At 46.6% G+C, this 22,474-nt stretch overlaps 1 protein-coding gene across 3 annotated transcripts in view; it reads right to left on the reverse strand.

Moving 5' to 3' along the window:
* Nucleotides 1–577: 577 nt before the first annotated feature.
* The window catches only part of ASXL1 (ASXL transcriptional regulator 1), a 67,549-nt gene continuing 45,652 nt past the window's right edge, over nt 578–22,474 (reverse strand). For 2 of the 3 annotated variants that reach the window (XM_079945915.1, XM_079945913.1), the window contains 9 exons: nt 11,776–11,896; nt 11,602–11,699; nt 10,934–11,027; nt 10,323–10,475; nt 8,947–9,110; nt 8,755–8,851; nt 7,143–7,248; nt 6,224–6,857; nt 578–5,472 (listed from right to left, as the gene is read on the reverse strand). In XM_079945915.1, coding sequence (XP_079802041.1) covers nt 2,554–5,472; nt 6,224–6,857; nt 7,143–7,248; nt 8,755–8,851; nt 8,947–9,110; nt 10,323–10,475; nt 10,934–11,027; nt 11,602–11,699; nt 11,776–11,896 — 4,386 coding nt within the window. In that variant the 3' untranslated portion in view covers nt 578–2,553. The remainder of the gene's footprint in view (nt 5,473–6,223; nt 6,858–7,142; nt 7,249–8,754; nt 8,852–8,946; nt 9,111–10,322; nt 10,476–10,933; nt 11,028–11,601; nt 11,700–11,775; nt 11,897–22,474) is intronic. The other variant, XM_079945914.1, reaches the window with a different exon arrangement.

Below are 22,474 nucleotides of genomic sequence, written 5' to 3' on the forward strand. Positions count from 1 at the left end.
CAGGCCCCTCCCTCACTGCTGCTGGTCACCCTCCCGCAAGACCCTCTGCCAGGAGGACTCTCGCAGGCAACCTCAGTCTCAGCAAGGCGGTTGGGATGAGCAGCTGTGGAGGGACGGCATAGTTCACGGCTTCGATTCTCAGGCGAAAAGGACCCCCACCGTTTTCATGAGATTTTGCTTCCAGTCCACATGGTGGATAAATGGGTAAGTTCGCCACGTCATGCTCAGTCTGATGAAGACCAGCAACACTGACAAGTCGCACCTTTGGGACCAACGTCTCAAAAGAACTCCACACACGAGGGACTTCCCTGGCGGTGCAGTGGTTAAGACCCCAGGGGGTGTGGGTTCGATCCCTGGTCAGGGAGTTAGGGTCCCATAAGCCTTGCGGCCAAAAAGCCAAAACATGAAACAGAAACAATACTGTAACAAAATTCAATAAAGACTTCAAAAAATGGTCTATATCAAACAAAACAAAAAACTCCACAGACTAGAAAATCAGCTCCAGCGCTGAGGTGAAGTGAGCCAGGGTCTGCCTCCCAACCCAACCTTCCTCCCAGCCCAGCAGGGCGGCCGCAGAAGATGACCGAGACCACACGTGCAGGTTGTACAGGTTTATTTTTCCAAGACCACAGAGACATACAAGAGCAGTGCTTTCCCTGGCGGACCAGTTTCCAACTGTCCCCTAGGGTGGCCCCAAAGGTCACAGCAGAAGGAGGAAGAGGGTCAAACACGCTTGTGCCTCTGCTCCCTGTCTTTGGTAAACAGACTCTTGAAGTTGACAACCTGGACTTGGCCAATACTGCATTTAAATCACCACCACATCTTTGCCAACTTCCCACTCATGCTTCAGATGACAGAAATGCCACAATGGATGAAAAGTGGGGGAAAGAAAAGACCTTTCGGATGAAATGAGACTTGCTGAAGTCATACCAATTTTACAGCTCACACAGACGCACTCACACAGGGAGACCTAAGTTCAACAAGGAAGATGCTCAACTCACAAGTCGAGGAACAAGAAATAAGGCAGGAAGCAGGGTGAGGTGGCACAGCTATGGAGACATCTACTTGCTGGAAACGTGTTGGGAGAGAGGCTGGCAGCTGGCATAGCTGTTTCTTCCTTAACCTGCTGTCAAAAGTATGTCCAGTGGAGTCCTGGGGCCCCAGGAAAGCGTGCTCCCAGGTACTGCTGACAGGTGGGGAGCCCGGAGCCAGGTCCAGAAGGCCCACCTGGGGGCTGCCCAGGTCACTCACCCTTGAATCCAGAAGCACTTGACACTGGTGGTGGTGATTTGTCACACGTGGCGGCGAGCCGCCAGTGAAGGTCGGAGGAGAAGCGATGAGGAGCAAGACGCATTCGCCCAGCCGCGAGCAGCCGGGCTGCCCGTGGCTCTGCAAGTGCAGCAGGTCCACCGGCTGACCGGTGACAGGGCACCGGGCCAACTGGCAGGTCCCAAATCAATCACTCCACCCCTCACGTCGGGCAGCACAGCACGCAGTGGCTCTGACACAGGTGGAGAGAAGTCAATGACACCACTTTAATGCAATGATGCCGAAGACGTAAAATAAGGGAGAGTCGTTCGTGTTCTCTGTACAATACATCCATTTACAGAATCGGCCAGTACTGTGTACAACATATAAATACATGATAAAACATTAGAGGTGCAGAGAGCATACTTACAGAAGCCAGAAGTTCACTTTATACATCCAAGGATAAAGAGTTAAAAATATAAAAATAAGAAAAACACACTGCTTTGAAATGTAAAATGACTTTCACATACACAGGTGTGTGGAGATGCCCACTCCCACAGAGTCCAAAGTGACGGAGAGGGTGTCGAGCAGACAAATTCACCTGCCAAACGTCTGGACACCTGACTTACGAGGAGGAAAGACAATCCTATGCCCGACCATTGTCCAAGCAGGTCTATTCAAGGTCCCGAAAGCTCCCGTGGGCCAGTGGATTATTCGGAGACAGCCAAGTCCCAAACTGGCTTCAGCAACAGAACCAAAGGTCAAACTGGCTCCACCAACTGGCAAATGACTGTGACCCTGAGGTCAGCAGGTTCTGAAGCCCCCTGGTGGGCACTGCTGGGAGTTGCTTTAACCCTGTGCTGGCTTCTTCCCCATCAACTCCCAGAGCAACAGCGGGAGGAAAGACGGCAGGGAGGGGGCAGTGGAAGACTGACATTTCTACTCAGTTCGGGTAGGTTAGTCCCCTTGGTGGAGAACACAACCTTCTTGCTTCAGCTTCAAGTCCCTCTGAGTCTCAAGGAGGCTCCCCACGCCGCACCAGGCTCTGTCTGTGTGACAAGAGCTCGGGCTGGCCGGCCAGCCTTGGGCAGCCCAGCAACCTGCCCTGCAGGAAACCCTTCCAGCAAAACCAGAAGGCCGACAAGTGGCCGAGGGGCTTTAGCACTACAGATTTTAGGGACAGGCAAGAGAACTCTTGCCTAGAGACAGTCTATTTTATCAATGATATTCTGTATACAGATTTAAGATCCGTCATTATCAAAATACACACACTAAATATACAACTTTTCCCATGGCCATAATTTATTATCTCACCACAAGGCACAATACACAGAGCTTTGAGGGTCCAATACAGTCATCGTGACAGAACGCACCACAGCCCTGGCACATGATCATGGCCTTCAGGCTGCACGCACACTGGAGCGAGATGCTTTCCACCGTGCTGCTGTCGGTGAACATCTGCAAGGAAAGTGATGCGCTGTGGCTCGCACCAAAGTTTGCTTTGTGGCTCAGCTGCACCACACTTCCGGCAAGGCCTTTGGCAAAGGTGGGGGAGCCAGAGGAATAATTAAAGCTGGTGGAACTTAGCTGGAGTTTGGAAAGCTTCCCATAAAATGCCTGTTTGATGTTGAGCTGGGAGGGGATGGAAGAAGGCTCTAGAGGCTGGCTGAGCCCTTTCCCAGGCTCTCGGGGTAATTTCCAGAAGGGCAAATCAAGGACAAAGGGGATCCCTTGCAAGTGATCCACCAGCTCCCGAGGACCAGGCCCCGCGACATTTCTGTTCTCTGCATTCGCCTTGGGAGGCCCCCCACCAAAAGTCTTCTCGCTCTTGATGCTGCCAACAGAGGCAGGCGGTGGCTTTGGAGCCCAGTCTTCCCTGGCAGTCTGTACCCCACCAGACACAGAGTTTTTGCTTGGCCCCAACTTCCTGCTGGGAAAATCGGGAGGGGCATCAGCAGGCAGAGGCGTTGGCTCCACAGGCCGGGGGCACTGAAGGGCTGCAGCCTCGTTTTTGGAGCCAAAGAGCTTCTTCCCTTGGCCTCCAGCACTGTTCTGATCACCCAGGGCCCGACCTGCCTGATCGGGACCCGAGGAGACCACAACTGGAGATGAGAAACAAGGGGCTCTCGAGGTAGTGAGATTTCCCGGACTCGTGCCTGGGGCAGCACTTGAATTACTGCACTGGGACAGGTCACCAACTTCCTTCTGATCTTCAAAACTAAAGGGAGAGAACTGCTCTTTGGAATCCACTTCTACTTTCCCAGAGGCAGCCACTGGATTTGTCACTGGATATAGGGAGCCTAAACTCAGGGCGTGCTTGGAAATCTTTGGGGGCGCTCCAGGAGCCTGGGCGGCCTCCAGCCTGGCGAGGCCGGTGCTTGCTTCACGGCTCTCAGGTAGAAGAGACTCCTTCGAAGCTCTTAAAGAACTGGGACTGCTACTGCCAACCTCACAACTGCTTTCCGCAGGGTCTTGCAAAGATCCCACATGCAGGGAGCCGTCATGGCTCGGCTCTGTCGTCAGTGGGAGTCGTGGGGATTCGGGTTTGCTGCCACCGCGGGCTGGACGAAGAACCTTCTCTAGGGGCAAGCTGCCCTGCAGCAACTGCATCACGAGGGGGTTAGTAGCCTCCACCGAGGACGCAAGCCTGCCCAGGGACACAGGCCTCGGCTGGTACTCGGTACTGGCCAGTAACAGGGAGTCCGGGATCTTTTGGGGAACCGCACATACTCGAGACACCCAGCTCTGTGGAGCAACCATCCCGTCTGTCCTTGTGACCAGACTCAGGTCACCGTTCACCTTGGAGAGTGAGGTGGAGCGGTTCCAAGCGTGTTTCTCACCCTGCTCCACCGCTGAGGACCTCTTCGGCACTGCAGCTTCACTAGGCTCGGCCTCAATGCTGTCCTCAGAGAAGTGGCCTTCAAAGTCAGAGGCTGTGTCCGTGGACTCGCTGTGAGGACTCAGCACTTCAGAGTCTCCACTGATTTTCAGCTTTCCACCTTCCAGCTGTCTGCGGTCGTGGCCGGTGCTCGCAACGCACCCCGGAGATGGCACTGTCCAGAGTGAAGCCGAGCTGTCGGGGGGATCCAGACCCTCCTCAGCGGTCAACCCCCCAGGTGACGCTGGAATGAGGGGAGCAGCTTTCTCCCACTCCTCTCCAACCTGCGGCTCAACAGATGGGACGTCTTCTCTGGAGTCGGGTTCAGGCTGTCCCACTGCCTTGTCATTTGACAGGCCAGGCATCCAAGGAGCAGCACCAGCGGAGACGGGAGCCTCGGTTTTCAAGTTTTCTTGTCTAGTAGCACTTTCCCTCGTGGGTGGGCCCGAGCCACCAAGTCCTGATTCGTCATCAAATGGTCTGTCCTGCAGGGAACCGGCCAACGATGGTTCAGGGATGGGACTGGGGGTCACATTCACAGGATCCTTCACGGTGGGATTACTGTCACTGTCTAGAGCCTGGCCGGTTCCTTCTTCTAATCCAACATCCCCCGCTAGAGCCTGAACAGGACTGCTCTCCAGGGGGATGGTGGGTCCTCGCTCCTCATTACCCCTTTCCCAGGAAGTGGTACCAGACCCACATTCAGTTCTACCTCCCAGATGCAACGCAGGCTGCTCAACTAATCGCTCAGGTGCCGGGGTTTTGGAGGGCAGTGGGAGTAAGGCCTGGCGTGGCTGGTCCCCAGTGGGAGCAATGGGAAGTCGGGAAGCATCTTCCAGCCCACTTCTGAGGCCATCTGGAACCCTCTGTCGTGGGTAGCTCTTCTCCTTTCTGGGAGAAGCCAGGTCCTCTCTCTTGGCTCTGGACACGGCACTTCCAGGATGGACATGCTCCCCATTTAGAGGACAAGGCGGCAGTAGTTGTGTTCGCTGTAGATCTGACGCACACTCTCCAGGGGTACCTGGGGCTCCCCTGGGCTCAGGGTGGCCACAGGCCTCACCACCATCACCACTGCCGATGCCTCTGCCACCTCCCTCATCGGTGGCCCCGCCGCCACCTCCACCCGGGCCACCCCCCCCTCCGATGGCAGTGGTGGCCGCCTCTCGATGGCAGTGGTGGCCTCTCGCCCCTCGGACCTGCAGAGCACGGGCTTTAATGTCTGCAAGGGTCCTGGTGCCAGTCCAGCCCCGGCAGGAGGACTCCGTGATGGGGACGATGCGGGGGCATATCTGGTAAGTGGGCTGACCTTTAACCACCCAGGGTGGTTTGATACGTGAAAGTTGAATCTGCAAGAGAAAAGTAAGAAAACAGTTTTAATTGACTGAGCACTCTGACCTAGGAACTGTAAAGCTAAATCGCGACCCTAGTGGCCTAGAGAATCCAATCATTTTCCTTAAAAATGAAATAATCGGGCTTCCCTGGCGGCGCAGTGGTTGAGAGTCCGCCTGCCGATGCAGGGGACAGGGGTTCATGCCCCGGTTCGGGAAGATCTCACATGCCGCAGAGTGGCTGGGCCCGTGAGCCATGGCCGCTGAGCCTGCGCGTCCGGAGCCTGTGCTCCACAACGGGAGAGGCCACAACAGTGAGGGGCCCGCGTACCGCAAAAAAAAAAAAAAAAAAAAAGAAATAATCATGGTAAAATGGCTGTCCAAGACACCACACCATTCTGAGAAGATTCTGCTCAAGGGCTGTTATATGCCACACTTCTAAATTTAATTTCTGGTGGGACTGTGTAAGTCACTACACAAAAAATCTACCACCACCTAATAAAAGATTTTAAAACCCCAAAGGATTATGACCTCTAGAGATAACTTCAACAGAGTGAACAACCAAGTGAGGAAGAAAAGAACCTTATCCCCCTGATACTCAAGTCAGTCTCAAGAACGCCTCTCGTACAGCGAGCTCTACACTCCCACATAATTAACACAAGGGCCCGGGGTCCTTCTGTCCCTGCAAAGGAGCCCCACTAATCTCCCGTCCCTCCCGTCCCTCAAAGGGGCCTGGGCTCAGGGCAGCCAGTATCAAACAGCCTCCTACCCGGATGGGCGGGACTTTGGGCTCCTCTTTGGTGGGCTGTGGCTTTTCGGTGTGAACACTTTCAATTGTGTTACGAAAGGACTGACGATCTTCAAGCCGGGGCTTCTTTTCGGGAAAGGACGCAGAGGCCGCCTGCTCAAAGGATTTCCTCTTCTGATCCTTGGGTTCCTGATCCACGGTCTCCTGAGGCAAGCTGGGAATTCTGTCTGGAGACGTGGAGACACGTGCCAGGTCGTCTGGATTGGGCTGGATCCGGGAAGCCACAGTTTCCACCGGGAATTCGGAACTCTCTGGGTTGGGTGCAGCGGAGGATGTGCCAGGCAGGTGGGGACCGCCCACCCCTGCTGCATCGGTCTTAGCCTCCCCATCCTTGTACAGGGGGATGTCTGGTGCCACAGACTGTGTGTCTTTAGCAACCTCTGCTTGTTCTGGCTCCTGTTTTTTGTACAGATTCCTTCGGGCTCTGGTTCGGAGATCTGGCCGAGAGCGTTTCTTGAAATGCCCATCTCGCTGCCGGGTGGCCGGGCCACGCTGCGGTCGTGTTGATTCTCCCGAGACACGCAAGTCACTCTTGATTTCAACCTCCTCCTGGCCCACATTCTGCTGCAATGACTCTTCTTTGCTTAAACCCAACCTGCAAACCAAACTCACATTATCAGTTACAGGGCAGAGAGGGCACATCCACTATGAATAATATACACCCAAATATTAGATCTCTCAGAACAAAATAAATCTGCATGGTATGTAACACTAACCATAGAAAAACCTATGTTAGCTTCCCCATGAATGGCATTAAGCTAAATAAGAGTCACTGCAATCTCCACATTCCTGGGTGACACAGCAGTATGCATGGCTTTGAGAACACCTGCCTCTGTCCCCCCAGAAACCACACTAGGACTCACAGCACCAAGGGCCTTACTTCTGTCCATAGTAGTCTTCGAAGAACTTTTCTTTCCATTGTTCCACCTTCTTTTCCTTCTCCATTTCCTGTCGTATCCTGACTTGCATCTCATGAGTGAATTCGCCTAGAGAGAAACAAAACTCTTCAAGTGATGCATTAAGGATATTAAGGTCTGTCTTAGGAAACGCCAAATCTTGCAGTTCTACCATGTCAGGAGTTTTCAAAATAACACGTGACTTTGGTGAGCTTGGAAATCATTTTCTTAACCCTCACTATCTTCCTCACGCTGGCTCCCATCTCCCCCAGAGGAACTCTCACATGGTGCTCTTATTCAGGACAGAACTAACCCACCTATTATAAGGGAAATTTACCCTTCCCTCGGGTAATCAGTCCTTCAACAGCAAACACCACATTGATCAGAACAAAAACAAACAAGAGAATTGTTCTTACTCCATGCGCAGAAAAAAGTTAACATAGCAGGCTCAGACAGGCCTGCTGACAAGGTGGGCCCCTGGCTGACATCTTGGACCTTGGATTTCAGGAGGGTCCCCACCCCATAACTGACAGGGAATGGCTCACTGTGCCTGAACAGCTGAAGCAAACCAGATGGTTTATGGTGAACACCTGCTTTCCTTTGCGGAATCTGGAATTTGGGTCTGGGTCAGACAGAGGCTTCCTACATGATCAGCTCCCAGTAAAAACCACAGGCACCAAGTCCTTGACGAGCTTCCCGGCAGACTACACTTGTGACTACGTGCGGTCACAACTCCTTGCTGAGGGAACTGAGCACATCCTGTGGGACGCCACCGGGAGAGGATCTCAGAAGTGTGCACCTGGTTTCCCTGGACTACACCCCAGACGTCTTTTCCCTTTTTGCTAATTTTGTTCTGTATTCTTTCACCAAAATAAACTACAGCCATGAGTACAACTACATGCTGAGTCCTGTGAGTCCTCCTAGCAAATCATCGAACCTGGAGGGGAGTCTTGGGGACCTCCCAGTGCACTTCCCACGTAGCTTCCCCACAAAATTGAATTACGAGAAGCTAACAATCACTCCAAGTGGCAACATCTAAAAAGACAGAGCACCTGGTGGAACTTACCGAGTAGGTCAATGCCATGCTTACTGGAAAGAATAGGAGTTTATAGTTTTAATGATGAAGAGGCAATGCAGATGAATATATACACACAAAATAGTGAAAGCCCAAATACTCTTGTACCTTCTTTAGAGCTACGGGGCATATTAACATCCACCACGTCTATTAGAGGAAAGCCTGCCTTATACTAAAGAATACCCCTTGGAAAAAAAAGAAAAAGGGGCTTCCCTGGTGGCGCAGTGGTTGAGAGTCCGCCTGCCGATGCGGGGGACACGGGTTCGTGCCCCGGTCCAGGAAGATCCCACATGCCATGGAGCAGCTGGGCCCGTGAGCCATGGCCGCTGAGCCTGCACGTCTGGAGCCTGTGCTCCACAGCGGGAGAGGCCACAACAGTGAGAGGCCCGCGTACCGCCCAAAAAAAAAAAAAAAGACTTGAAAAATGCGTATTTGGGTTTTGGGTTTTAAAAACCAGGAGACAAGTGACACCACACGTGGCAGGCACCTTTCAAGCCGCTGGGACGAGAACGTTTACTCACCATCAGCCAGGCGTTCCCGCCAGCTCTGAGCCGCGTGGGTGAAAAACTCGTTGTTCAGTGCACTGCTGCTGAGACGCAACAGGCCATCGGTCCCCACCTGGAAGGATCAAGGCAAAAAAAAACAATAAAGAAACTTAGAAAGAGAACAGAAGCTAGCCCAGAGAAAGCAAAGAGGAAGCCGCCCACATGTACCTGTCTGTCCACTTCGGGCAGGAGGAAGAGGAGCTGCTGCTGGAAGTGGGACGGCAGGGCATGGAAGGTCCGCGAGTTGATGAGGGCCCGGAGGTTGGTGTTGACGAGAATGGACCCAGGCGTCTCAAAATCTATCTCTTCCCCTCTGTTGCGCTTCATCTGACCTGTGATTTTTCAAGCAGTAGGAAGCAAAATGTAGATTTTCAGCTTCTTAAACCAAAAAAGCAAATGCCAACTGAGGGAAAACTTTGGTGGCAGCACCCAAGCTACCCAGAACTTATCTGCACACAATGAGCTCAATCATCCAGTCTACCCTAACCTATCAGCTACCATCAAACCTAAGAGAACACCTGGGCTTGCATCGTCTCAGACAAGACTCAGTAGCATGCTGTGTCACAGCCTGAAGGGACACTCTTCCCACAGAAAACCAGGCAAGGGGCAGGCTCTGAGCTTCCCTCCAAAGCTGGAGAACAGGCTCCACAAAGCCAATGGGAGAAACGATGGAAGTCTAAAAGTGAATCCGGTTAGCGTCCTACAGAAAAATCTGCAGAAGTCTTCTGTGAATGGGCTGGAGAGGTCTGACCTCCAGGCAGAAAGGTGCTAAGGGTTGTTTAAAGCCCACTGCAATGTCAATACCTCTCACAAAAGCCTCAGCAAATGGAACAGAGACCTGTGAGGCTTTAAGATGCAGCAAGGCTGATGAGCTGGAGAGGCTACAAGACAGCAAACCTAGCTGCCACTTGGGTGATGGTTTATTCTAATTTTCAGAAGCCAAGGTTAGTCTTCTTAATGATTTCAAGTGGCCCATCTACAAAAACCCAGCATGGGGGCTTTGAGAAATAAATCCGGAAATAGCAAATGGCATACTAGCCTTGCAAATAGCCCTACTGCGGGTGGGAGGTGCACACTACTGAACTTGTCTGCATAGCCCATATTCAACATAGGCTTCCACCCCATATACTAACTAGGTTATAAAAAAGGGCATCTGACAGAGACTGCAGACGTTGAGAACAAACTTGGCAGGATGCTACCGAAGAAAGAAAACAAATGTTGGAATTCTTCACTGAGACACTCAGAAGCAATTTTCACTCACTTGAGCACTCACTAAGCAGTATCAAGGCAGGCACAGGCTAGGCCCTTACAGGGACATACAAGGAGCAATGTGGCACCATCTCTGCCCACAGGGAGTTCTCTCAGTCTAGCAGAGAAAAATCTGTATGTGACATAACCAAAATACAAGGTAAAAACCAACAAAAATAGAGGGCCACCTGCGAAGTAAAAATAAACTGTAAAGGAGTGGAGTAGAAGACATCATCTTCTCTCTAGGCCTGCAGGGGCCCCCTTTCAGGCAGAGAAATGAGTGCCAAGCCACCTACCTGTGGCCGGCTTCCGGAAGCCTCTCAGGAGCGGGGCAGGGTCCCGGGCGACCTCGGCCTGGCCACGAATAGCAGCGCTGCCCAGGGCCAGAGAGCCACTGCTGCTGCTGGACGGGCTGCCGCTCTCGCCATCGGCGTGGCGGCCTGAGAACCCTGAAGGCACAGCATTCCACCGGTCAAAAGCATCACACGCCGCGCCCACGGCTCTCAGACAAGCTTACTTCTCCCAGCTCTCCCTGACATGCTGCCAGCAATACTGGTGCTTCCATGGCCCAGCCTTGGGCCGTCAGAGATCACCACCTCCTGGTCTGGCTTTAAATTATCACGTAAGAATGCCAAACCGCCATCTTGGTTTGCACTGTGTCTTTTACAAAGCACCTGCACACGCCTTCACAGGACCCTCACAACTGCCCTGGGAGGCCAGGGGAAGGGCGCCCAGCAGAGCCCATGCCGGAAGCTAGGTCGGGTCTCACCGCCACGGCGTGCTGACCGCCAGAGGACGGCTCCTGACTCTACTGGCACAGCACTACCTAGGCCAAGAGCTGCTGCCAGAGGGAGGCAGGTCCCCAGGCCCTGAGGAAGAAGCATCACAATCACGAGTTTACACATACCTGATGCAGATTCCACGTGGGCCCCGTTTACCTTCAGAGGAGTCAGGACAACTCGAGGCAGCATCACCCCGGTCTTCTTCTTCTGCTTGTTTGCCTATTTTCCCAGAGGGGATACAAAAGGAGCCTGAGTCACCTGCAGGCCACAACAGCTGTCCCTCTCGACCACGTCTCCCTCGCTGTCTTGTAAAACAGAGTTAGTGTTCAACCAGCACGGGCAGGTAATGCCAATAATAGCAACGACTCATTCTGCTGAGCCAGGTGCTGGCCACTGTGCCAAGCATCACCTCACACTGAAAAGAGTGTGTTGCTCTCCCCACTTTACAGGTAAGGAATTTGCCCAAAGCTAGTGAGTGGCAGGGCTGCAATTCAAACTGATGACTCCCAAGCTCATGTTCTCCCCACTCTGTTATACTTCTCCCTGAATGTTCCCAGGTTTTTCATAAATACAAACAAAATTATCCACCCATGGTAAAGAGAAAAAACAAATTGCCCTGCTCTCAGATCTACTACCCACTTTTCCTATGGCCCGCTTTTAAATGGTACTAACAGGTGGAGACCAAGGTGATTTTCTCCACTCTTCAACACGCTCAGTTAACTACAGGAGTAAGAGTCCTGTCTTGTGCCTGCCTCACTTTTCCATCCAGCCTAGTCACCAACTCTCCCCCCACCTGTGAGGAAGCTCTGTAGCTGTCCCTGGGATTGGAATGAGGCCGACTCTGAGATTCGGTAGAACAGGAAGCATTAGAAGATGTTTCATCGAGAGAAACTGTAAGAGAGGGAAATAAAGGTTAGACCCTAGCGACTGCTTGTGGCTCTTCACCCATCTTGTCAAGGACACTTACCATCATTTTCACCACTCACAGTGCTGGCTTCATTAGACCCACAGCTCTCCACATCAGCTGTGTCCTCTGGCTCCTCTCCCTCCACTGCAGCCGGACTGCGAGACCACTGCAGGGCATCCTTCTGTGACAGCAAGGCACAACTCAGGTGAGCAAAACCCTACAAATCCTACAAGCACAGTAGTCATTCCTAAATGTGCATTGCTTTTGGAGAAGAGGGATTTAGAATATTGATTAAATTCCTGTCCCTTTCTAATTGACCTCTTTTTCTCAGAAAGTTCTTCTCATACGTACATTAAGAAAGTTAGAGGGACTTCCCTGGTGGGGCAGTGGTTCAGAATCCACCTGCCAATGCGGGGGACACGGGTTTGATCCCTGGTCCAGGAGGACCCCACATGCCGCGGAGCGACTGAGCCCGTGTGCCACAACTACTGAGCCCACGTGCCTAGAGCCTGTGCTCCACAACAAGAGAAGGCATCGCAAAATGACAAGCCCACGCACCACAACGAAGAGTAGCCCCTGCTCGCCACAACTAGAGAAAACCCATGTGTAGCAATGAAGACCCAATGCAGCCAAAAATAAATTAAAGAGTTAGATATAATTTTGCATCTAATTATTCATTAAACATTTATGGGGTGCCTCCTATAAATTACACCATGCTAGTTCCAAGCGGTGGGTGGGGTGGGAATAAGGAGGGGAATCACGGCCCTGCCTTCAAGGAGCTCAAATGAGTAGAGGACAAAGTCAAATCTATAACAATACAAAGCACAGTGATGGAAGGATAGAGAGAAAACTGTAGCAGCCCAGAACAGGGAACATCTAACTCACTGAGCTGGAGAAGAGGGCATGGAGGTACAGAAGGGGAATAAGGATCAGGGAGGTAGGGTTTCCAAGGAGATGTGTTGCTTGAGCTCAGTTTTAAAAGAAGTCAGTTAATAGGCAGATGAGTTGCCAGTGGGGAGGGAGAGGGAGTCCTAGGTAATGTGATGAGCGAATGTGGAAGAACATTCCAAATTCAAAGAAACCATAGACTTCAGGAGGTGTGTGGGAAACTGGATACGTGAGGAGGATAGAGAGACAGGAAGAGGGCTGATGATAATCATGGCACTGTGCTGAGGGATTAAGACTGATTTTTTTAGAGTCTGAAGGATATGAATCAGGAGAATGATCTGAGTTTTAGGAATTTCATTCTGTTAACCATGGGAAGTCTGGAGGCAGAAGAAGAGTTAGATTATGACAGAAATCTATTGAAAAGGATAAAGATCTAAACTAAAGTAAGAGAGTGGGAACAAGGCTAGAGTGTAGAGGAGAGTTCCACTCCAAATTTCATCTCCTAACAAATACTCCTTCTAACAGTCTCTGTCGTGGAGTCTCAAAATGAAACTCTACCCATCCCCAAGGAAAACTTAAGAGCTACCTTGAAACCAGGAAGGAGTATGAATGAATACTGGGGATGGAGAGAGGAGGAGCAGATAGAGATTGGGGTGGGGATGTCTTCTTTGAGTAAAAGTGTGTGAAAAAGAGTAGGTAAAATCATGATTCTATCACTTAAAAATATGCCAGAAATTTACAAGGAAAATCCACAAAATTCTAACTCATCAATTCCATGGATTCCTTGTAGCCTCCCCTTATCTGAGGGGTTTTTTTCACTTTCCACAATCAACCATGGTTGAAAAATATTAAATGGAAAGTAGCAGAAATAAACAACCCATTGGTTTCAAATTGCATGCTGTTCTGAGCACTGTGCTAAAGCCTCACACTGTCCAGCTCCGACCTACCTGGGACGTGGGTCATTTGTTTGTCCAGCGTAGCCCACCCATTAGTCACTGAGTGGCCATCTCAGTTATCAGATCGACTGTCATGGTATCACAGCACTTGTGTTCAAGAAACTCTTCACTTTACTTAATAATGGCCCCAAAGGCAAGCGTAGTGGTGCTGGCACTTCTCGCTCTGCCTGATTTATACTTTCTTAGTGTACCTAATACATGAATTAAACTTCATCATAGGTATGTATGTGTAGGTAAAAACATAGCATATATAGAGTTAGGTACCATCCACAGTTTCAGGCACCCACTTGAGGTCCTGGAACATATTCCCCCACAGACAACGGAGGACTACTGTCTTAAGTCTTCATCAGTTTATTTGCATTAATTTAAGCCAACATCAAGCTGACTTAAGTTAATAAAAAAGAAAATGGTTTTTTATATCTTTCTCTCTTTTCCCTACCAACCATAAATGCTCCTCACAGGATCAAAAGCTAAAGAATATTTTTAGTATTAATCTTGTAATTAGGCTTACTGACTGCCATGTTCTTGGAACAATGCAACAAATTTATTCCCTGAATCATACAGGCAAACTAAGACAAAATACTCATTTAATGAAGAAAAGAGGTCTATTACATTGTCAAAACTGACCCCAAAGCTCCAGTTCTGGCAAGAGTGTGGGAAAATCACATATACACTGTTGGTGAGAGTGAAAATGGTATAAAAAGGTTTATACACGGCCAGTGGTAAAGTAAACTGTAAGCAAAACTCTAAAAACTGTATATACCTTTTAACCCAACACTTGTAAGACTCACCCAGGACATTATCTTAAAAAGGAGAAAATCAATCGATTGAACTACATTAAAATTAATATCCTCTGTTCAGCAAATGATACCATTAATAGAGTAAAAAGGGCAAGCTACCTACAGAGTTGAAGATGAGATCTGCAATTCATATAACCAATAAAGAACTTGTATCTAGACTGCATAAATCAATAAGAAAAAGGCAACCCAGGGACTTCCCTGGCAGTCCAGTGGTTAGGACTCTGCTTCCACTGAAGGGGGCACGGGTTTGATCCCTAGCCCAGGAACTAAGATCCCACATGCCACGCAGCACAGCAAAAAAAAAGAGAAAAAGGCAACCAGTAAGAAAAATAGGCAGACCTGTATTAGGCACTGTACCAAAGAGGATGTCCAGATGGCCAACATTCACACGGAAAGGTATTTAACCTCAATAAAGTAAGGAAGACACAAAACAATGCAAATTAAAACCACAGTGAGATGACATCACATCCACAAGAATGGCTAAAATTAAAGTTTAACAATACCAAGTAGTGCTAATGAGGATGTGGAACAGGGAACAGGTACACTGAAAATGGATCCAGGCATTTAAGAATGTGGCTTGGCATTATCTGCTACACTTGAAGATACAAACATCCTATGACCCAGCAATGTCAGTCCTAGGTTTGGATTCCCTAGGGAAATACATGCATGTACACATCCGGATGTTCGTGACAGCGTCATTTGTAACTTCGGCTATAAACAAAGTGCCCATCAGTAGAATCACTACATGGACTGACTGATGTATTTATTGATCAATACTCAATAAATAGATATTATACAATAATAAAAAAAAAGAACAAACTACAGCTACTCACAACAACATGGATGAACTGTATTGTGCTTATGCAGGAGACTGTCCTTGGATCAATGTATACCCTTTGTGTCCTTTCCCTTATTTTTTTAAATTGAGGTACAATTTACAAAGAGTGAAATGTATACTATCTGATTAGTTTTGACAAATGTGTATCAAGGGACTTCCCTGGTGGCGCAGTGGTTAAGAATCCGCCTACCAACTCAGGGGACACGGGTTCGAGCCCTGGTCCGGGAAGATCAATCCCACATGCTGTGGAGCAACTAAGCCCGTGCGCCACAACTACTGAGCCTGCGCTCTAGAGCCTTCAAGCCACAACTACTGAGCCCACATGCCGCAACTACTGAAGCCCACGCGCCTTGAGCCCGTGCTCCGCAACAAGAGAAGCCACCGCAATTAGAAGCCCGTGTACTGCAACAAAGAGTAGCCCCCACTCACTGCAACTAGAGAAAGCCCACACACAACGACAAAGACCCAATGCAGTCAAAAATAAATAAATAAATAAATTTATTTTATTTTATTTTTAAATTTAATTTTATTTATTTTTGGCTGCATTGGGTCTTTGTTGCTACACACAGGCTTTCTCTAGTTGCGGCGGGCGGGGGCTACTCTTTGTTGCAGTGTGCGTGGGCTTCTCATTGCAGTGGCTTCTCGTTGCGGAGCATGGGCTCTACGTGTGTGGGCTTCAGTAGTTGTGGCATGCGGGCTCGGTAGTTGTGGCTCACAGGCTTAGTTGCTCCGCGGCATGTGGGATCTCCCCGGAGGAGGGCCCGAATCCATGTCCTCTACATTGGCAGGCGGATTCTTAACCACTGCGCCACCAGGGAAGCCCAATAAATTTATTTCTAAAAATTCATACCAAGATATAGAACATACCCAACACTCCTAAAAGTCCCCTTGTGCCCCTTTCTAGTCAATCCCCACTCTACACTGCCCCTCCCACCCCACAGAGACAATGGTTGTTCCAATTTCTACCACCAAAAATTAGTTTTGCCTATTTTTGTTCTACATGTAAATGTAATCATACAGTAGGTACTCTCTTTTGTCTGGCTTGTTTTGCTCAGTCTCATGTCTATGAGAGTCATCCATGCTGCTGCATACATCAGTAGATCATTACTTGTTATTACAGAGTAGCATTCATATGCAACCATTTGTTTATCTATTCTCCTGTTGAGGGCATTTGGGGTATTTCCAAATTTGGGCTATTATGAACAAAGCTACTCTGAACATTCTTGTACACAGCTTTTATCGACATGTTTTCATTTTTCCTGAGTAAATATCTAAGAATAGAACAAGGGGGGTATAGGATGGATGAATGTTGAACTTTATTTAAAAAAAAAAAAAAGCCAAAGATGTACACTTCCAACAACACTATATGAGAGTTCCAGGTGCTCCACATCCTCACCAACATTTGGTGGTATCAGTCTTATTTTAGCCATTCTAATGCAGTGAGTACCTCACTGTGGCTTTAATTTTCATTTTCCTGATGACTAAAGATATTGAGCGCATTTTTATGTGCTTACTGGACATTTTCATATCTTCCTTTTCTGAAGTTGTTTGTTCAAGTGTTTTTATTTGTTAAAAAAAAAAAAAAGGGAATTCCCTGGCGGTCCAGTGGTTAGGACTCGGCACTCCACTGCAGGGGTCACAGATTCGATCCCTGGTTGGGGAACTAAGATCCTGAAAGCTGCATGGCCAAAAAACCCAAAAAAAAGAAAAGAAAAAAAGAGTTACTTGTCTTTTTTTATTATAGCTATTCTGAATCATTTTTTATTTTGATAATGGGCATGTATTACCTTTACAAACAAATACATTTTGAACACCTTTATTTGGAAATAATTTCAAATTTAAAGAAAAGCTGTAAGAATAAAAATAGTACAAAGAACACCTGCCGTATAATTTTTACCCGTGTTCACCTATTAACACAAATAAATGTTTCAAAAATACATAAAATATATTAGTTTGGCAAGGCAACTGGCAAAGAGGCTAGTGATGGGGAAAAAAGCAACCAGCATTAATAAATAAACCCAGATACAATATTTTCCCGTAAGTCAAATGTTTTTTTGTTTGTTTGTTTTTGTGGTATGCGGGCCTCTCACTGTTGTGGCCTCTCCCGTTGTGGAGCACAGGCTCCGGAAGCGCAGGCTCAGAGGCCATGGCTCACGGGCCCAGCCGCTCCGCGGCATGTGGGATCTTCCCGGACCAGGGCACGAACCCGTGTCCCCTGCATCGGCAGGCGGACTCTCAACCACTGTGCCACCAGGGAAGCCCAAGTCAAATGTTTTAAAAAATAAAATGCACTGTAAATACAAGAAGCCCCAAACATGAATAAAATGGAACTCTAAAATTTAAACCGATGAAGTTTTAAACCACCCAGGATTAGGTTCACAACTAAAAAACGATAAGCAAATTTCAGGTATGCCTTTGCTTTCTTTATGGGTCTGACAAACCTGTCCTCAACAAGAAATCTGTACTCTCTTAGAGAAGGCTGATCTGAGGGTTGTTTAATGTGTATTATCAAAAACTAAGAACGTACTGACCATTCAACAGTATATTAGAGTTCCTAACCAATGCATAAGAAAAAGAAACAAGAAGGAATTAGAAGAAACCAGAGTGTCGTTATTCCAGACAAGTATAATTATCCACATTGAAGATGCAAGGGATTCCGACCTAGTAAGAAATTCAGCAAGGCTGTAAGATTCAAAATCACATTAAAAACGCAAGCGATCCTAACATCAGCATAATACCAGCAATTAGAAAATGTAATTTATAACAAAGAATATGTTACTCTGAGATAAAGCTCAAAAAGAAACAATCATTTTATGAAGAAAACAAAACTTTATCAAGAAAGGTTTAAAACTTAGTAAACGGAGAGCTACACCATGTTCTTGATTAGGAAGACTCAACACTGTAAAGATGTCAACTCTTCTCAAATTGACTTGTAGGTTCAATGAAATTGCAATAAAACACTCAACCAGATTTTTTTTTTTTTTTGGTAGAACTTGACTGTACAGGGACAAGCAATGAGCCGCAAATAAGCCAAGACACTCCTGAAGAAGAACAAGATGAGATGCTCTGCTTTATTTTATTTTATTTTTTAATAAAGCTCTAGTAATGAAATGAGTAGATTAGCAGTTGCTAGGGGCTAGGGGGAGGGGAGAATAGGAAATGACTGCTAAAGGGTATGGGGTTTCTTTTAAGGGTAATGAAAATGTTCTAGAATTATATAATGGTGATAGTTGCATAAGTTTATGAATATACTAAAAGCCACCGAATTGTACACTTTAAATGGGTAAACTATATGGTCTGTGAGTTACATCCCAAAAAACCTGGATAAAAATTTGCTTACTAAATTTGACAGCTCTGAAAACATGAAAGAATCTAATCAAAATTTATAAAAACCACATAAAACCCATTAAAGTGTATAGAACGTTTATAGATCGAAAGTTAAAATTCATTTTTAGACAATGGTCCGTTATTATGTTTTAACTTTGTTATGTGAATCCTAAAGAAAGACTAAAACTTGTAAAGCAACCTCTGTGTATGCTTGAGAAAAGGCTTTATCCTTTTTAAAAATACTTAACGTAAAAAAAGTTCTTTGAATTTGAAATCCATTTGCATTATCAGAAGCAATTTCAATATTACAGCTGTCAAAGAAAAGACCTGTTATTTAAAAAATGAACACATTCTTGGAATACAGTTTAAAGACAAGAAATTGTCTGAGATCTCACTAATGACTAAAAAGTAGATTCCATCAACCAGAAAAATTCTCATTTTGTGATGTGCCACCCACATCTGCAAACAAAGTTTCTAGCTGATGGTGACCATAGGCCCATGATTCCTCCTCTGAAACCCCTGGGTCTAGATGTGTTTTAGAACTTAGGATTTCTTGAATTTTACAAATGGCAATATATCATATTAACACCACCAGCAACCCATAATCAAACACAGTAATATTTTTTGAATTAACATAATGTACATACCAGGTGAAATAAATAGGTTTAAAGTGTCCTTCTCAGTCTAGATCAGAGATTTGCCACCAAATGAGTTTAAGCAAGTCAAGTTTTACTGCCAAGTGAGTTAGGAATAAATTTTGTCAGTTCTCAAAATATTTCAGATTTCCGTACTGTTAATAAGGGGTTACTGGACCATTAAAAAAGCACATGCTTCTTGATAAAATTTTTGAAAAGATTTGGAAGTTTTATAATTCAACTTTTCTCATCACAGGTGTAACACGTAAAGAAAATGTAATGAAATATTTTTGAGCCCCACACAGCACCTCCAAATCACCTCCATTTTACCCATTAAAAGATAGGGAAGTATCTCCTAGAAAAATTTCACACATTTGCATATGAAGACTACAAAAGTAAAAGGATGATTATTGCAGCAATTTTACTATTATAGTTTGTAATAATGAAAAACTGGAAAACTTGTGAAAAACCTAAATGTACACAACAGGGACTGGATAAATAAAAAGATATATTGATATGATGCACAATTAAACAGCAGGTAAAAGGAATAAAAAAATACATCTATATAAACAAACCACACATTTTTCATGGACACATACGAGTAAGAAGGATGCACATTAAATTGATGACAGTAGTTGGTTGCTACTGGGAAGGAACAAGGGCCATAGGCCTGGATGGCATATACAAGGGTAGGGTTTGGTGTGGAAGTCAAAGGCATTTCTCACTTTCTCTGCACAAAGGCTGCAGCTTCCATTTAAACATGGCGAAATGAACACACACAGCTCTCTGCAAACTCCTGAAGCCTCATTTAGAATGGCTGCATTTTAAAAAGTACAAATGCACAAAGAGAAAGAGGGAAGAAAAAGCAGTAGATGAGGACTATCAATAAAATTCTAGAAGATGAATAACAGGAAGACAAGTGATGACTCAGCAGGGGAAAGAAAACCAAAGTCTAAGACTGCAGAGGGAAAAGCCACAAAGAGCAAGCCAGTTCTACTGTAAAACCCCCAAGGGGGCAGGGATTAAGAGGTACCAGGAACAACTGCAGACAGAGGTGAGGCACGGGAATGAAAATAGAAGTGGCTGGAAGTCCGAACAAGAAGTCAGACCCTTCAGATCTCCTCTCTGTCCCCAAACAGTCAAGCAATACCCTTCTCCAGCTCCAGAAGAAAACAGGAGATTTATATTCTGACTGGACTAAACCAGAGAGGTTCTGGAATAGAAGACACCAGTTCAAGGAGTGGGGAGAGACTGAGGTGCCACACTCCATAAACAGAAGCATTAAGTCAAAGACCATATACAAAACGGTGACACCATTAACTCTCTCCCCCAGCTACGGCTCCCAAAGCTCCCCAAACAGTGGCAGCCCTACAGCCCCAGCCTACTCTCAGCTACCTGGCAAGAGACGGGAGGATCTCTCCTCCTGCAAAAAGTGCCCAACCTAAAAAAATACACCTTCAAAGTACAGATAATTGGGAGATTCCAAAAAAATATCCAGGTCCTCACTCTACCACAGTCAACAAGCAGTGCCCACAAGCACAGAATCTGTCAGTTCTCACCATAAATGACCTATCAACGGCCACCAGATAAGTAAGCACTACTGCTATATGAAGGACAGCAACCAAAATAACTGAAAGGAAACAGAAATAATGAAGATCTCACAGCAAATGTCCTCCAAGAGACAGTCCAAAAACAAGTACAAAATGCTATTTTTAAAAAATAAAGGAACATCAGAGAACATGAGCAATGTGCTAGTAATTAAAAATAATACCCCCCCCCCAAAATCAGCAATAACAACCAATAGGCTATTTCTCAGAGAAGTGACTCGAAAGAAAAAGAGAACAGGCTGCTGCATCAAGAAAAGTCCCACATACAACAAACAAAAGTCCCAGAAAGAGAAAACCGAAAAAGACAGGAAGTTTTCCCAAAATTAAGACCTGAGTTTCCAGGTTTAATAAGGCAAAATGCCCAGCAGAGTGAATGAAAAAAGACCCATTCTGCAACACCTCACCATGAAATTTGAGAATACAGGATTGAAAAAGAGATCCTAAAATCTTTTAATCAGAGAGAACACATTACATGACAAAGAAGTCAGAATGGCATCACACGTCTCAAGAGCAGTTTTAGAGAATGTACTAAAATAACATCTTTTGGAATTCTGAGTCAAACCCATAATCCAGTATGGAACACAGAACAAAGACATGTAAGGTCTCAAAATAATTTACCTCCTATGCACCTGTTCTCAGGAAGCAACTAGAGAATGTGTTACATAAATAAACAACACCTGCACGAGGTATAGGAAAGAGAGGCTATAACACAGGAGAAAGGTGATGAGAATTCTAAGGTGAGAATGAAAGGAACTCCCAGGAAAACAGCTATATGCATGTCAGACAGGGTAACCAACTTGCCCCAGGTGTGTCTGGGACTTTCCTCATTTTAGCACCGCAAGTCCTGCACCCCAGGAAATTCCTCAATCCTGGGCAAACCAGGATGGTTGCCCACCCGATAAATAGTCCATACTGGGAACCGGAATAAGGACAGCAATAGGACCAACCTTTAGAAAGAAGAACAAAACCATTGTGTCTGACCATATCAAGAGGACTTTTATAGCTAGTAATAGCATTAGGCTTCATCTTTTCTGTTTGTAATCCATGTTGTTTTTTATTCCTCATCTTTATCATTTTACTTTTGAAGTAAATGTGAACTATAACATGGTTATAAAAGTCACAATTATCTAAAGGGTTACACTCAGAGAATCGAAACTGCCCCCCTTTATCCCTTTCTTCCTCCCCCAACTCCCCAGCTTTCCAATCCATTCCTACCCATCCCCTGGTTAGGTAACCAATCTCATTAGTTTCCAGCTTATTTCTCTTGTGTTTCTTTTTACACAAATGATAATATATACACCTAATTTCCCCTTCATCCTTAGACAAAAAAATGGCACACTATATATAGCAAAGTGCAAAATACTTTTTTCAATTAACAATGTATCCTGGGACTTCCCTGGCAGTCTAGCGGTTAAGACTCCACGCTTCCAATGCAGGGGGCGTGGTTTCGATCTCAGGTAGAACTAAGATCCCACATGCCGTGAGGCACAGCCAAAAAAAAAAAGTATCCTGAAAATAACTCTTTCATTTTATAGATATTCTTCCTCATTCTCTTCTCAGCTGCATAATACTCCACGATGCAGATGTACCGAACTTTATTTATGCAATTACTTCTCCACATGCCGGCATTTAGATGTCTTTTTGATATTTTACAAATAGAAATGCCACTGCCTTGAATAACCTTGTGAATCTGTGCTTTTATATTACT

Source organism: Stenella coeruleoalba, assembly GCF_951394435.1.
Source record: "Stenella coeruleoalba genome assembly, chromosome: 15".
Classification (NCBI taxonomy): Eukaryota; Metazoa; Chordata; class Mammalia; order Artiodactyla; family Delphinidae; genus Stenella; species Stenella coeruleoalba.